The sequence below is a fragment of the Chenopodium quinoa genome, unplaced genomic scaffold (assembly GCF_001683475.1).
Source record: "Chenopodium quinoa cultivar QQ74 unplaced genomic scaffold, ASM168347v1, whole genome shotgun sequence".
NCBI lineage: Eukaryota > Viridiplantae > Streptophyta > Magnoliopsida > Caryophyllales > Amaranthaceae > Chenopodium > Chenopodium quinoa.
In genome coordinates this window covers 1064195-1080737 of record NW_018745533.1, presented here as the reverse complement: position 1 = coordinate 1080737, position 16543 = coordinate 1064195, and the positions used below count along the sequence as shown (strand labels likewise).

The window sequence follows — 16543 nt, the reverse complement described above, 5'->3', positions numbered from 1 at the left end:
CTAACTATAAATGGTGCAATTTGTAAATTTTCCTAATAAAAATACGAGTATATTGTATATACATTGTAGTAAAATAAATAGAGTAAAATTAATAAATGAACAATGGAAAAAATCAAACCGTTATAGACCAATATCATTCAGAAACGTAAGGGTTAAGTATTAATTACAGCCTTAAGGACAACGGTATATATCATTACTCTTAATTAGATCTTGCTAAAATCAATTAACTGTTCAATCAACGAAGAAAATAAATAAATAAATAAAAACTATAGATAAACAATTTCAACAGTTTTTATAAATGGAAACTTTGAGTCAATAGAATGATACTCAAAAAAATTGAATTGGTTAAACAAGTGGATCTCTCAAATAGTCAAATTCCTCTAAACATTATCGCATACATCATTTATTATTCTTCTAAGCCGCGTAAACTTGCATGCTCAGCCAATACTATATAAAGGGTGTCCATTGCCGCGAAGAAAATACAATCAAACCATCAACACCACCTACCTCTTTACTTCCCTCAGTTTATCCACCATTTGTACCACCTATTTCTAGCTTCTAACAAAATGAGAAATCTTTCGTTTTTCTTTGTCTTTTGTCTCCTATCGTCTCTCTCACATGCTATAGAACTCGACTTTTGTGTTGGAGATCTTAGTCTTCCTAGAGGGCCTGAAGGATATGCTTGCAAAGATCCTGCTGAAGTCACAACTGATGATTTTGTTTACACAGGTTTCCGTGGTGAAAAAACACCCAATAATGTTTTTGGGAACAATGTGACACTAGCATTTTCTGATGTGTTCCCGGCCTTTAATGGTTTAGGTATATCTATGGCCAGGTTAGACTTCGCTATAGGAGGAGTGATCCCAGTACACTCCCATCGCACATCAGAAGTTCTTCTTTTAGTGAAAGGTTCAATCATAGCAGGATTTATTGACACCAACAACACCGCATACTATAAAAGATTAGAGGTTGGTGATGTCATGGTGTTTCCACAAGCCATGCTTCACTTCCAAATTAACGTTGGTAAAACTCCGGCTACTGCCTATGTTAGTCTGAATGGTGCAAACCCTGCATTACAACTCACTCCTACCGCTTTATTTGCTGGAAATTTACCTGCTGACATTGCCCAGGATATTACACTTTTGAGTCATAAGGAAGTTATGCGGATGAAGCGAATCTTTGGCACAGCTTGATAGCCATCTTTAGCTACTCCTGGGTTCTTAATACTTAATTATTTCTAAGCTCTCTCCATTTATTTCAATGTCCAACGCAATTATTTATAAATTTGTGATAATAAAGGGTATATACATAGCCCACTTTACATATTTCGTAACAACAAAGTAATTGTAAAATTCTATATTGTATACTTTTTATATGTTCTCAAGATTAATAAGTATATTTTATCGTTTCTTTATACTCCCTTCTTTGAATCTTTGATCTTATGTTAATCTGAGTCTATCCTTCATTTATGCGCTAAGAGATTGCCTTAAAGCTTGTGGATCGGAGTCTGGGATTGATGCAATGGCCCCCTTGACTCGTACTGAATCTCCCCTATTCTAAGCAAACTTTGGAACTATATAATAGATATAATTAGTCTCCTAAGATCAACAACGTAAATATAATTTTTGAAAAGTTTAATCAACATAAAATAATTTTTTTTTTTTGAGGGAAACATAAAATAATTAATTTTTGAGAAACTATGAAATAATAAGAAAAATTATATACTACCTCCGTTAACTATTATTTACAACAAAGGGGTATTATTTGTGAGACATAAAATATTCCTTTGTTGCAAATAATAGTTAACGGAGGTAGTAAATGAAACAAAAAATTCGATAAATAAAAAAAAGCTGATAATACTATTTTATACGAAAAATATAATAAAACAGTTTATTATTTGGAGATAAATATGTCAATTATGAGCCATATAATTATTAAAATATTATTATAGTCATATTTCAAACGACTATTATAAAATTTCAAAAACATGATATGTATAGCCACTACTAATAACTATAACTAATATATACTTAAAGACACGCCAGCAATGACACATGTCATTTCCTGGTGTGTCCTTACTTTTTTTTTTTTTTCTTTTGGGAAACAATATAATCTATTTAAGAAACAAACTAAATATTTCTACATATAAGTAATAATTACATATAAAGTATAATGCAATATTTGATGTAGCATTCCAAAAAAAATAACATTTTGACAACTATAAACTTAAGAATTAAAAAAAATGTTCTTAACTTAATTTGTGAGATACATACTTTGTTTTTTTTAGGAAAGACATATTATGTACTACATATGTTTAATACAACAAGATTATATATTATTTTCTTGATTTAATTTTTTTTAATTATGTAATACAAGTTACAAGCTTAAATAATGAAATACAATATCTAATGATACTTTAATTTATGATTAGAATTTAATATGAATATAACATACAAAAGTTAAAAAAAAACATAAAAATAAAAAAAAATGTTAATTTTAAAAAAATTATTGAAAATTACCATGCATGGCACTAGATCTAACCTAATTCTCTTGAAAATTTGGACAAGAAGGAATAACTTTGAAAGTATGAATGTAGGTTGTTTAATTATCCCGTATAACGTATGCATGGATTTGCTCTAAGAGCGAGCGAGGAGGGCTAGTCTTAAAGCTGCAAACCTGCAAGGGAAGAGGGATCAAGTGCATGAAGCTAAACATGTTATCGTATACTAGAGATTAGAGAATTTGTTTTTATCTAAGAACTTTTGTAATATAATACCTAGTTTAGACTTGACTAATTATGTGCATAGACAAGCATAACAATTAATGTCTTTAGAATCGCGATTCTATTTTGAATCGGAAGTACCTAGAGTAGAATCAAATTGTAGGATCGACTATTTGAAGAGAAGATCCTAAAATCTTTACGAGTATGGAAGTCGTAATAATCAATGCAGAGACGGTTGTCAAGATAATACCAAATTTTTTTTGTATAATGTAAGGTGACATGGTCAATTGAAGGACAATGTCAAAGAGAGTTAATGGAGAGATGTGCTCCATTGAAGGTAATTTGGTGAATATGTTCATTAACAAGATTGATTAATTAATGAGAAGTGCATCAATAAAAAAGTCGAGGTTTATTTTGTGCGGAGAGAAGTGCTCCAAGAATATCATGTTGGTGATAATGTGCATCAGTAAAATTGTGTGGGTGATGAGATGTGCATCACAAAATGTTGTAAAAGCAAAAGTAAATTTCGTCGAGGTCAAGCGTGAAGATCGAATAGTCATTGTATTCCAATTTGAAGAAGGGGGTGTGTTGGAATATTTGCTTCAAATAAATTGTTAGTGTTAGTTAACTCCTAATATATAGGAATATGCATGCTCTACTAAGTATTAGTTTGTGTTAGTGGAGTCATACTATTAGTGGGGTAATTTAGTGGGTTAATGTTAGTATTAACAATAATTATGAGATCATCATGTTCTCTTTTTTTTTTAGGAAAATAAAATTAATTATATAAACTGCTTTCTCATTCAAATCAAACAGATAATAATAGCCTTTATATAGGCAGAAAACTAATACTAATATATAAGCCTAATCTTAAGCTAACAACTTCCTAATCCTAACTAGTGCCAAAAATATTGGAAACATGAATAAGTTAGTGGGAAATCATATACCAGGATTTACTCCACTACACCATCCAAACTTACTAATTCTAACTACAATACTACCGAACTGCTACTATTATTTAGGATAATAACTAACCATTAACAATTGACTTAATTAATAACTATTAACATTTTGAAGCATTTATTCTTATGAGCAACTCCAATGGTTGTAGCTAGGGATTTGTTTGCAATTTCAATAATTCCCTAGCTACTAGATTGATCATTGGAGCTAGAAAAGTTAATTAGCTTGACTAAGCAAATTAGCTTTGTCAAGTTAATTTGCTTGGGAATTAAACTTACCAATTAAGCTCTTTCTATGTAATTTCTATCCAAAATCTACAACTAAGCTAATAACTAGTCATTCGAGCAAAAAGTAGCTAAGATGATAATTAGCTTAAAAGCTTATGTTGCATGGCAAGTTAATTAGCTTAAAAGCTTATGTTGCATGGCAAGCTAATTAGCTTAAAAGCTTATGTTGCTTGTCATTTGTAAATATTGAAGCATGTCTCTTCAAATTGATGAAGAGAGATGGAAAAAAAAAAAGAGAACATGATTCCATGATCATTGTTCATGCTAACATTAACCCACAAAATTACCCCTCTAAAATTATGAATCTACTAATACAAACTAATACTTAGTAGAGCATATTTCTACATATTAGGAGTTAACTAACCACTAACAATTTGAGCAAATATTCCAACATTGACCAATTCTAGAAATTTAGCAAAAATATGAAATTATACTAAACTTTTTCACCGATTATTATTTATTCTTTTTTATTTTTTTATTTTGGAATGTGAATCATGATATTAAATTCAAATTTTAACATCTAATCAGCCAGTAAAATAGACATTGTTGTCAAACTTACCTATCTAAAGCCAATTTTTTCATTAATAATGATTTTTGAGCCTTGAATTCAAGCAGCAACAAAAAGTCATGAAGTGATTAGCTCATGAACAGATGAAGATACGGGTTACCAATGAGAACAGAGAGGAAAGAGGAAAAAGAGGATAAAAAATAATTGAAATTAATAAAATAGAAGTGTTTTAAGATGGAGTATACAACATGTTTATTTTTACTTTTACATGCAAATAAATGTACTATTCCAAATATGGGTAGAAACAAGGTAAAAATGTGTATACATCACTTTTAAAATTGAAATTATAAATGACGTATGACTTTATATTAATAAATTAATTAAGAATCGTTTGAATTGCGTAATAATCTTGATTTTTTTTTTATGCTAAACGATTCCAATAGTTCTATGGGTGATAGTACTTCACATCAATAGAGAACATTCAATTAATGCCGCCAAAGATGCTCTTCAACTTCTTTTCTTGTGTAGCATAAAGTAAAGTAATCTTCTCAATCATGTCCGTAGGTAAGTTATTAGCAAACAGAGAAGTGGTAGTAGTTTGAAAATTAGGGTTTGCACTGTTTTACCAATATTAACTTGGAAGTGAAGTACGTAATGATTGAGGGAAGATCATAATATCTCCCTTGGTTAATGTTTCATAATATACTTGATCGTTCGAATCTATAAAACCCGCAAGTATCAATCCTTCAATCACAAGGATAAGTTTTGATACCCCGTGCGAGTGGATTGGGACAACTCCACCCACACCAACGTCTAACCGCGACATGGAAAGGCCTAACCCATTTAAAGCGGGAAAAGTCAAATCGATTGCAAATGTCACAGCTACACCAAAGATGTTTGACGTGTTGCCCGCAACACCCAAACCAGAGAAAACAAAGTCATCTGCTTCTAAGTTTACCGGATTCCTACAACGAAAACGGCTGGCGTACCTGGAAAATTAAAATCTGCAACACCAAAATCAACAACAGGTAGGGTATTGGATTAACAATAAGGAAAATTTGCGAGGAAGGTCCTTTTATGAGGTCGACCTTGTGTGGAAGGTCCTTTTATGAAAAAGGTGGCACGAAAGGTCCTTATATGAACATTGGGTTGCGAGGAGGTCCTTTGACCGTTCTCCAGCGTTGACCAAAATTTTCCAGCCATTTAAAATCACGTGCAAATCACGTGACCCCTTAAGTTCCCTTTTTTAAAAAAAAAAAATTCCTTTCCCCTCTTTTCTCACGATTTTCCATCTATCCCCCATTTCTCCCTTATGAAACCCTAATTTTAGAGCAAATTAATATCAAATCTTCAATTCTTATCCCTAAAATTACAATTGAAGACCAATCAAAGACATTCAACCATAGCCGGTGCTGCGTGCTCTTCTTTCCTCCTCACCTTAGTGTTGTTGCTTGAACTTTTCCCATCGTCTTCTTCGTTCTTTAATTTTCGCCGGTTGTTAGTGGGTGGGTGTTCGTGGGGGTCGTGGGTTTGGGTCCTAGTGGGGTGGATGTTCGAGGTGTGGGTTTTAAAGGGTGGTTTTTGTAGGTGGTCGGTTCTCAGTGAGTATGGGTGGTTATGGGTAGATATAGGGTGGTTGGTTAGTCTGGATCGGTGGTTCTTTAATTAGATTGGTGGTTCTGGTGAAATTAAACACTATAACAACCATAATTCTATTTCTAATTGTTGTTTTCAAGCTTAATTTAAAGGGGAAAAGGGAAATTAAGGGAAAAGAGGGAAAAAAAAGCTTAATTTTTGTCCGAAAAAAATTGGTCAACGCTGAAATTTGGTCAAAGGACCCTCCTCGCAACCCAATGTTCATATAAGGACCTTTCGTGCCAGCTTTTTCATAAAAGGACCTTCCACACAAGGTTGACCTCATAAAAGGACCTTCCTCGCAAATTTTCCTAACAATAAATGGACAGTGTTTGTTTGTTTGTTTTGTTTTTTTTTTTTTTTAGTAGTATTGCCTTAATATATGAATATTAATGCTATACAAATTGATCTAGTACGTGCAATTTGGTGGAAGTTTTAAATTGTATTTTTTGTTTTTTTTTTTTTTTTTTTTTTGGTAAATCAATGTGATATGAGCTACTATCATGGTTTACGTAGATTTTTTTTCGTCGGATTAATGTTCAATGCACGATGAAAAATGAATGTATTATGTACTCCCTCCGTGTTTTTTTAAGTGTTACAGTTTGATCGGCACATGATTTAAGGTAATTTAATTGACTTAAATAAAATAAGAGGTAAGTGGGGTAGTTGGAATATTAAGAAATTGTAAAAGAAAGATAGAGACGTTAATAGTTTATTGAAAAGTAATGAATGTGAGAGGAAATATATTATAAAAAAAAGGTAGTAGTAGATTTGGGTGAGGACCATGAGAGGAGAGAAATACAATATTTTAATGTAGCTTTTTGCCAAAATAGAAAGTGTAACACTTATTAAAACACGGCCGAATTTGATAAGTGTAACACCTAAAAAAAACGCGGAGGGAGTAATTGGAAATTAATCACCATTATTCATTGTTAAATTTTTGAGAGAATATGAAATGGGTCTGGACAACCCAAAAAAAGGAGGAAAGTTTGATCCACTAACAAGGCTTAGGGACTTCCATATTAAAATCAATTCGCAAAAGTAGTAGTAAATCCTCTACCTTATAAAATGGAACCAACTCTCCTTTTTCTCCAAATATAGTTCACTAACAAATAAGGAGTAGGTTATAATGGGTTTCAACATTCATCTAATGATTTTACATAAACAAAGTTATTTACAAGATATAACTTCTTAATGATTGGATGAAAGTTTCAGTTATTCAAACTTTGAACGATTACAAAGATCTGGTATTGGTCAGGCCTTCCTCCATATATTACGCAAAAGAATTTCTTGAAAATAATCAGTAGTGAACAAATACAGCTCGATAATTAGACTAAGTTAATTGCAATAAAAAAGTTGATTTGATCAATTAAAGGAAATTGTCAAGATTGATACTGATGTTTAGAAAATTACATTTAACCGGATTTCTTTCATATATACTTCTATTTTTTTTTTAGATAAGGAGAAAGTGTTTAATGGAACCGGAATCTATCACAAGTTAAACAAAACAATAACAAAAAAGGAAATATATATTTAGTAGATAATCAGGGCAAGTTTTGGCCATGTGCTCAGTAGAAAGAGTCTAACATTGGCCATATTAAGAGTAACTTTAAGGACATTTTGTAAGAAACTACCTTTTAAAACATTTTTTTTTTTGCGAGAAACTACCTTATAAAAAAAATGTTGTAAAAAATTACCTTATAAAAGCTAAATGTTGTAAGATACTACCCTTGGTCGGAAAGTGAGAGTTGACTTAATTTTTCCGGCGTTAAACTAGTCATGTGCCGGTCACGTGACGTTTAATTCATCTTTCCCCATTTCCCCCCTAATTTTCCCCGAGCCTATCCATATAATACCCAAGATGAATTAAATGTCATGTGACCGGCAAATGACTTGGTCAACGCCGGAAAAATTTAGTCAACTCTCACTTTCCGACCAAGGGTAGTATCTTACAACATTAGCTTTTATAAGATAGTTTATTACAACATTTTTTTTATAAGGTAATTTCTCACAAAAAAATTGCTTTAAAAGGTAGTTTCTCACAAAATGTCCTAACTTTAATTGTTCAAAAGGTGATTTTTTTCCTTTTGATTTGTTTTTTGAATAACATGTAAATTACCACTCAAAAAGCATACATGTTTTGAAATTACCACCCCGTTTAATATTTTGTTTTAATTTACCACTCCTTAAATTAAAAACACATTTATTTTTTCACCTTTTTAAAAAATTGGTGGCTTTTTAGTCAATGGACCCCACCTAATGGCTATGTTGAGCCTTTATAATGTTTTTCCTCCCGATTTATTTTCTTTAAACCGCTCCCAAATTCAATTCGCCATTTCTTTACCAATTTCCACCATATTCTTACATATATACACATTGGAGTAAAATATATTTTTAAAAAAATATAAACAATGAAGTATGAATCACTAGCTTAAAATAAAAAAAATAAAAAAAAGTATGAATCACTAAGTAACCTTTAAAGGGTAATACTATATGTAGCATTAAGAGTTATATATAAGCATTAAATACAGTTTTGAAAATTATATAAAATTAGGAATTCATGACAAAAACACGCGTAAATCAGTATAGTTAGGGCATGTTCTCTTCCGTTGAAATTCAGTTCAGTTCAGCTCTTAATTTACGTCTAATGATATTGCTAATGATATAAAGCCAAATTTCATTCTTTTAAATTCTTATTACAACGATGACGACAACAACAACAACAACAACAATAGTAATAGTAATAATAATAATAATAATAATAATAATAATAATAATAATAATAATAATAATAATAATAATAATCAATAAGTAATAAATAATAATAATAATAATAATAATAATCAATAAATAATAATAATAATAATAACAATAATAATTGAAATAATAATACTAATAATAATAATATATAAATAATAATAATCATCAATAAATAATAATAATAATAATAAAAAAAATAACAATAATAATAATAATCAATAAATAATAATAATAATAATAATAATAATAATAATCATCAATAATTAATAATAATGATAATAATAATATTAATAATAATAATATGTACATTTGTATATACATATGTATAGTAATAAATAATCAAAGATCACTAATCCGTAGCTAAAAATCACTGATTAATAAGTTCAGTTCGGTTGAGTTCAGTCAATCGGAACAGGCCCTTAGTGTTTATATTTGGCAAAAGCTAATGAGCGCCCCCGGGGGCCGGGGCGTTAGAAAAGAGAATTAAAGTGCAAATATTAGAATAAAATTAATATTAATTACACCGAACGACATGTGATTTTGTCATGAATTCCTAACTTAATACCATTTCAACCAATATAATTTATCCTTATCTAACGCCACGGGACGCTCGTTAGCAAGATCCTTTATATTTTTATGAATTCTTAACTTTTTACGATTTTCAAATGTTAATTTAATAGTTATATGTAAGCCTTAGGGCTATGTGTAACATTTTCCTTAATTAAAAAACAACGCAGTACATTCTAAAAAATTCTTATACAAATAAATTCAATAGAATATAATAAATGCAACCATTAAGTCATTAAAATCATACACTTAAAAATCATTGATTATGATTAATCTAATAAATTCAATAGAATATAATTTACGCATAGCCTATAAATGATTGATGTCGTCTCGATCAAGTGACTGAACAAGTCTTAATAATCTAGAAAGAGAGCTGCCACGTAAACATGCAAACTCGGCAAAGTTCTATAAAAAGGTGTCATTTGCCATAAAGAAAATACAATCAACCCTTCTACATTACAAAAATTTCTCTCTTTATTACATCCTTTATCCATCATTTTTGTAACACCTATTTCTAGCTTACAATATGAACACTCTTTTGGTTTTCCTTATCTTTTGTCTCTTAGCCTTTGTCTCACAAGCCATAGAATTCGACTTTTGTGTTGGGGATCTTAGTCTTCCTAGAGGACCTCAAGGATATGCTTGTAAAGATCCTGCTAAAGTTACAACTAATGATTTTGTTTATACTGGTTTCCGTGGTGAAAAAATTCCTAATAATGTTTTTGGAAACAATGTGACATTAGCATTTTCGGATGCGTTTCCTGCCTTTAATGGTTTAGGAATATCTATGGCCAGGTTAGACTTTGCCGTAGGAGGAGTGATCCCATTACATTCCCACCGTACGTCAGAAGTTCTTATTTTGGTAAAAGGTTCAATAATTGCTGGATTTATTGATACCAACAACACCGCATACTATAAAAGATTAGAGGTTGGTGATGTCATGATTTTTCCACAAGCCATGCTTCATTTCCAAATCAATGTTGGTAAAACTCCGGCTATTGCATTTGTTAGTTTGAATGGTGCAAATCCAGGAATACAACTCACTCCTACCTCCTTATTTGCTGGAAATTTACCAGCCGACATTGTCCAGAAAATCACACTCTTGAGTGGTAAGGAAGTAATTCGGATGAAGCAATTGTTCGGCACTGCTTAATATTCATCTTAAGCTACTCCTGCATTCTTTATACTTATTTATAAGCTCTCGGTTTATTTAATTTCAGTGCCCAACATAATTGTTTTTAAAGTTTTTGGTAACAAATAAAGGGTATACATATGCCCCTTGTATTACTTGTAGTCTTGTAGCATATCCCTCTATTACATGTCTCGTAGTTAACTATTTGTTGTAATTCATGAATCGTGATTGTATGATTCTTATATCATTATTAATATAATTTGTATAAAATATTATCTTTAAACTTGTTCCAATCCCTTTCTTTTCACGATGTTTAATAAATGGCTTTTCACGGTTGACAACTAATCAGATTAAAGTCCTTTTAAAAAATAAAAATTAAGGCCAGACTTGGCACATTTAATTCATTGGATCAATATATGTTATCTAGGGTTCAAATTATTTCTCAGAGTTTTTATTTTTATACTCGTATAATTTTGGCGGGGATTGATTTAATTTAATAAAATTGCTCGGCTAACATTTCCTAATAGAAAAAAAAAATAAAAAAAATAAAAAAGACAAACTAAACATACAATAAATCAAAGACATCTACAGATAATGATATCCAAAATCTTAACTAATGGTTGAATAGAATCCTAAGATAGATTTATGTGCTCTATCACGCCCCTTTACGTAGGTGCTCTTTGATCATTTTGAAGTGTGAATGTGGCATGATCTCCCATTTACCCAATTGTGATATCATGTTAAAGGGTCCTTGGAAGCTATATATCCATCGGAACTAGGTCGATCCTTTTCTTGTATAGTAGTGTTAAATATTGTTTAAAGGCTAATAGTCTAATTCTTTTATTGCAATATATGGTTTTATAATGGAATCTCCTTGAACTTGTAAAGTAGATTATCCATCCCTTAGTGACGGTGCGACCCAAACCCATATTTAACATTGTATTAGAGTGAGACCCACAATCATTTTGTTACATGCTTTTGGTATGAAATTTTGTAGACTGTCTCTCTTGATGACGGATGTGACCCATACCCATATTTACAATAAACATTAACACAAAATTTAAAAAAATGGAATAAATGAAACCTCTATATATAAGTAGATAATTTATTTTAAACGAGAAAATACTTTCATTAATAATTAGTCATATGACATTTACATTGATAATATACATATATAAACCACAAATTTAGAGACAAGAACATAACTCTAATAGTCAAAATCATAACCTTTTTGCAATTTCGGCATAGTTCATACTCCAACGCTAACTTCAAGCTTGATGTGAGCATTGATTTCGATGTCTTTTTATATTCTCAAGTAGAGCGAGCTAGCTAGACTTTCATATTGTATAGTGATGTTTTGATTATAAAGCTGATGACAAGAACTAAACCTGACCTGGACTATGTGGATCCAATTCACCTTCCCAATAAAGAAAACACTAAAAAAAATCATTATGTGAACATCAATAATTGAAATTTAATATTGAAAAATTTGACAATTATCACCTACAATTGTTGTCGTTTTAGCAATTACCACCTATAGTTTTTTTTGGACATTTTGCGAGAAACTACCTAATAAAAAAAATGTTGTAAGAATCTACCTAATAAAAGATAAAATGTTGTAATATACTACCTTTGACCGAAATTCCACCGTTGATTTAATTTTAGGATGTTGATCCACCTTAGAACACCCCCAAAACCACCGTGAGGGTTGGTTAGGTTATTTTCGGGGTGGTTGGAGGATGTTCCGAGTTGGTAAGGATAGATTAGTGCTTCGGGATGGTGGTTTTTAGGGTTAGAGGTGGTGGTTTTGGGGTTGAAAGGTGGTTTAGATGTGATGGAGACGATTTCAAGCAAGTTGTGTTAATTTTAGGAATGAAAGCAGTGGTTTTGGTAGTGTTTTGAGGTTGATCAACGGTGAAAATTCGGTATAGATAGTATTTTACAACATTTTACCTTTTTCTTAGGTAGTTTTTTTTTTACAACATTTGACTTTTATTATGTAGTTTATTACAACATTTTTTTTATCTGGTAGTTTCATGCTAAATATGGGTTTTATTAGGTAGTTTTTGAAAAAAACCATTTTTTCGAATTTTACCACCAACTATTTTTTAAAACATCAAAACTTCCCACCTATTTGTCATTGAACTTAAATGTGACGTCATGTGGAGCCCACTAACTACCTTTTCCCTCCCTTTGCTTTTTTCTCACTCGATTTCTCATTTCCACATATTGTATACCTATCAAAATTGGGGAAAAACTTCAATTCGTGAAATAATTAACATGAATATGCAATTTAATTTTAAGTATTTCCCCAATTTTGAGAGGAGTATAATATAGGGGAATGAGAAATTGAGAGTGAAAGAAAGAAAAGGAGGGAAATAACGTTAGAAGGTAGTTTGTGGGTCGCACATGACATCACACTTCAGTTAGTGCCAAGTATGTGGGAAATTTTGATGTTTTACAAAATAGTTGGTGGTAAAAATAAAAATAAAAACAAAACAAAACAAAAAAAACTGTAGGTGATAATTGCTAAAATAACAACAATTGTAAATGATAATTGTCAAATATACTTTAATATTATTAACACAAATTTTTGTATGTGGCTAGCCACAATTTTTATTTTTATTTTTTTAAATACCACAACTTTGCTCTCTCCTCTTTTCTTATCTTCTTCTCCAAGCCAAGCCAAACCACACATCACCAACAGTCATATCTCTACTCCACCCATTTTCTCTCTCCTCTTTGTCAAATTGCTGCAATTAAATCCCAAAATTGTAGAAATTGGGAGTCAAATTGCTGTGAAAAATTGTGATTAATTATCCTTAAAATCATCAACAACATTTGAAATAGTGAAATTGATGAGAACCAAAGAAATGTGAGCTCGTTTTCTTCGTGGAATCTTAAATCGAACACTCTATGTCAAAAATTGTAGGGTGTTACTAGTTTGGTCATGTGTACTTATAGGGTGTTACTGGTCTGGTCATGGTTTACATGTAAGGTGTTACTGATTTGGTTAGGGGTTACTTGTAGGGTGTTACTAGTTTTTTTTTCAAGGGTTACTTGTAGGGTGTTACTGGTTTGGTTAGGGGTTACTTAGCTTGTAGGGTGTTACTAGTTTTTATCAAGGGTTACTTGTAGGGTGTTACTGGTTTGGTATGGGGCTTACAAGCAACCCTTGAATAAGTGACAAGTAACCCTTGAATAAGTAATTCACACAAGTTACCTTTGAAGTAACTCATATAAGTAACCCCTGAATAAGTAACTCATACAAGTAACCCTTGAATAAGTAACTCATACAAGTAACCCTTGAATTAACCCATACAAGTAACCCCTAAAAAAAATTTACAAGTAACTCTTGAAAAAAATATACAAGTAACCCCTGAATAAGTAATCCATACAAGTAACCACTAAAAAAAAATACAAGAAACTCCTGGAAAAAAAATACAAGTAACCCCTGAATAATACAATTAACCCCTGAATAAGTAATCCATACAAGTAACTCCTGAAAAGAAAATACAAGTAACCCCTGAAAAAAATTAAAAAAATACAAGTAACCCATAAAAAAATACAGGTAACTCTGACAAAATCAGTAACCCCGTTATACGAGTAAATAGTAACCCCGTTATGCGCGCGTAATCCATATCTTTACTGACTTAAGCTCTATATTATTAATATTTTGAGTTTATGAAACTTATTATTTCTAGAAAGTAAATCCATAATACTTTAGCGGCTCAATTCAACAAGATTATATTTTTTTCTTATGCATAAATCACAAATATTAGTCAAAGTAGGATAAATAAATAGTGTAAAAAATAGAAATGGAGCAAGTATTTAAAAACGGAAGGAGTAGTTAGCAAAGGGAAGTGTTTTTTTTTTTCTGGGACAAAACTTCAAGTTATTATAAATTGCTATATGCAATTATCTTCATATTTGCCAGAAGTTAGATAGCCGAATTGACCAAGTTAACGTGTATAATACAAACTAAATTATTTTTTTATTGCGTACAAAATCACGGAGTTATATATGTTCAATCATTGAGATTTTTTTTTTTTTTTTGGAAGAAACTACAAGAGCAAGTTATAACCAATAATTGAGCTATATATCTCTTACTCTCTTAATTTCAATTATTTAAAGAGTGTATTATCAATAAAGTATATAAAAGAATTTATTTTTATTTTTATTTTTTTGTATTAGGGTAAATTATATATATATATATATATATATATATATATATATATATATATATATAGGAGGCTCTCGTGAGAATTTTTCTTATGTGAGAATTTTCCTTATGTGAGAACATTCTTTATGTTCTAAATTTTTACTCGTATGTTCTAAATTTTAAATCTAATGTTCTAAATTTTTCCTTAGGTGTTCTAAATTAAATCAAATGTTCTAATTTAGTACTCACATGTTCTAAACCATAAATTAGTTAATTTTAATATCATAAATTTGAAATAACTTGTTCCAAAATTTTAACTTATATGTTCTAAATTTTAAAATGTGTGTTCTAAGATTTTTAATTATATGTTCCAGATTTTAAAGCATATGTTCTATTTTTTTACTCATATGTTCTAAATTTTTTACTCACACTTTCTATATTCTATATCAGTTTGTTCTAAATTTTTATTCACATGTTCATAATCTTAAATCAGATGTTCTAAATTTTACTCATATGTTTAAAATTTCATAAAGTATATTTTATAAATTTTTAATCACTTGTTCTAATTCTTAAATCAAATGTTCTAAATATATTACTCACATAGATGTTCTAAATTATTAGTTAGATGTTCTAAATTTTAACTTCAGACACATGTTCTAAATTTAAAATCAATTCTCATATAAGTATGAATTCTCACATATGAACTTATTCTCACCGGATCCCTCCCCTATATATATATATGTATATATATATATATATATATATATATATATATATATATATATATATATATATATATATATATATATATATATATATTGGGGTAACTATTATTCATTACAAGATTAACTTTTAATCATTATAAAAATGCAACTTACAAGATTGTTATACTCCCTCCGTTCCCTTTTAATAGTCCCTTGTGGGCAAAATTTAGTCCCAAAATGATCACCCCATTTGCTTTTCCCAACAACCACTAATATTAATTTTTTACCAAAATTCCCTCTAATTTGCAACAATATTTGTGCAAATTTAAATTTTCTTTTTCCATGCGCTTTTATTACTTTATCTCTGTACTTTTTTACATATCTAATGTTAAATTACTTTTTCAATGTACTTTTACTATTCTTATTTGTGTTTATGAATTCCCGTGAAAAAAGCCCATAAGGAACTATAAAAAGGGGACGGAGGAAGTAATTACCAAGTAACCTCGAAGAAAACAGCTAGCCAAATTAATACATTATTATTGCATAATCTCTCGTACGTCAGGCAGTTTTTTTGTTAATAATTCTAGTGAATCTAGTCTCATACTCTCATGCATTTTTAGTCAACCTTGTGGGGCTGAATGCCGGTGACAAATTGATAATACAGAAAAAAATACTGTTAGATGATTTAAGGCATACGAAGCATCTTTCAAGAGGAAAGTCAAGCAACATTACTAATATTGTACTAGCACTATTACGGATATAGTTTAAGTATAATACTTTAATAATAAATACCAAAAAAGTACATTCAAGCCTAAAAACTGAAAATGTTTTATTAATAATTACTTAAATTAACCCTATGTGTAATTTTGTCTTGTAGCCCTAGTTTAATAGGTAATAATAATATATTACTCCCTGTGTTCTTGAATACTCATTATAAATTGATTAACATATATATATATTTTACTTTGCAATTATGTATTACTAAAAAGGAAAATTTGCAAATTGAAGTGATTTAAAGTTTGTATTTTGCAAATTGCAGTCATTTAAAAAATTGCAAATTGCAGCCAAAACTTCTTATAAATTGTAAATTGTAGTTCGATTTAACT

The 16543-nt window shown here is 30.1% G+C and overlaps 2 protein-coding genes and 1 pseudogene across 2 annotated transcripts; 2 read left to right on the top strand and 1 right to left on the bottom strand.

The window, feature by feature from the left end:
* The first annotated feature begins 468 nt into the window (after positions 1-468).
* On the top strand, positions 469-1405 carry LOC110715800 (auxin-binding protein ABP19a-like). The gene has a single exon (XM_021894414.1). The coding sequence runs from the start codon at positions 567-569 to the stop codon at positions 1191-1193; it is 627 nt and encodes a 208-aa protein (XP_021750106.1). The 5' UTR covers positions 469-566; the 3' UTR covers positions 1194-1405.
* A 3375-nt stretch (positions 1406-4780) lies between these two features.
* On the bottom strand, positions 4781-5509 carry LOC110715876 (annotated as a pseudogene).
* A 4360-nt stretch (positions 5510-9869) lies between these two features.
* Positions 9870-10854, top strand: LOC110715799 (auxin-binding protein ABP19a-like). Its single transcript, XM_021894413.1, has one exon. It carries the CDS (start codon positions 9966-9968, stop codon positions 10590-10592), a length of 627 nt encoding a protein of 208 aa, XP_021750105.1. The 5' UTR covers positions 9870-9965; the 3' UTR covers positions 10593-10854.
* The last annotated feature ends 5689 nt before the right edge of the window (positions 10855-16543 follow it).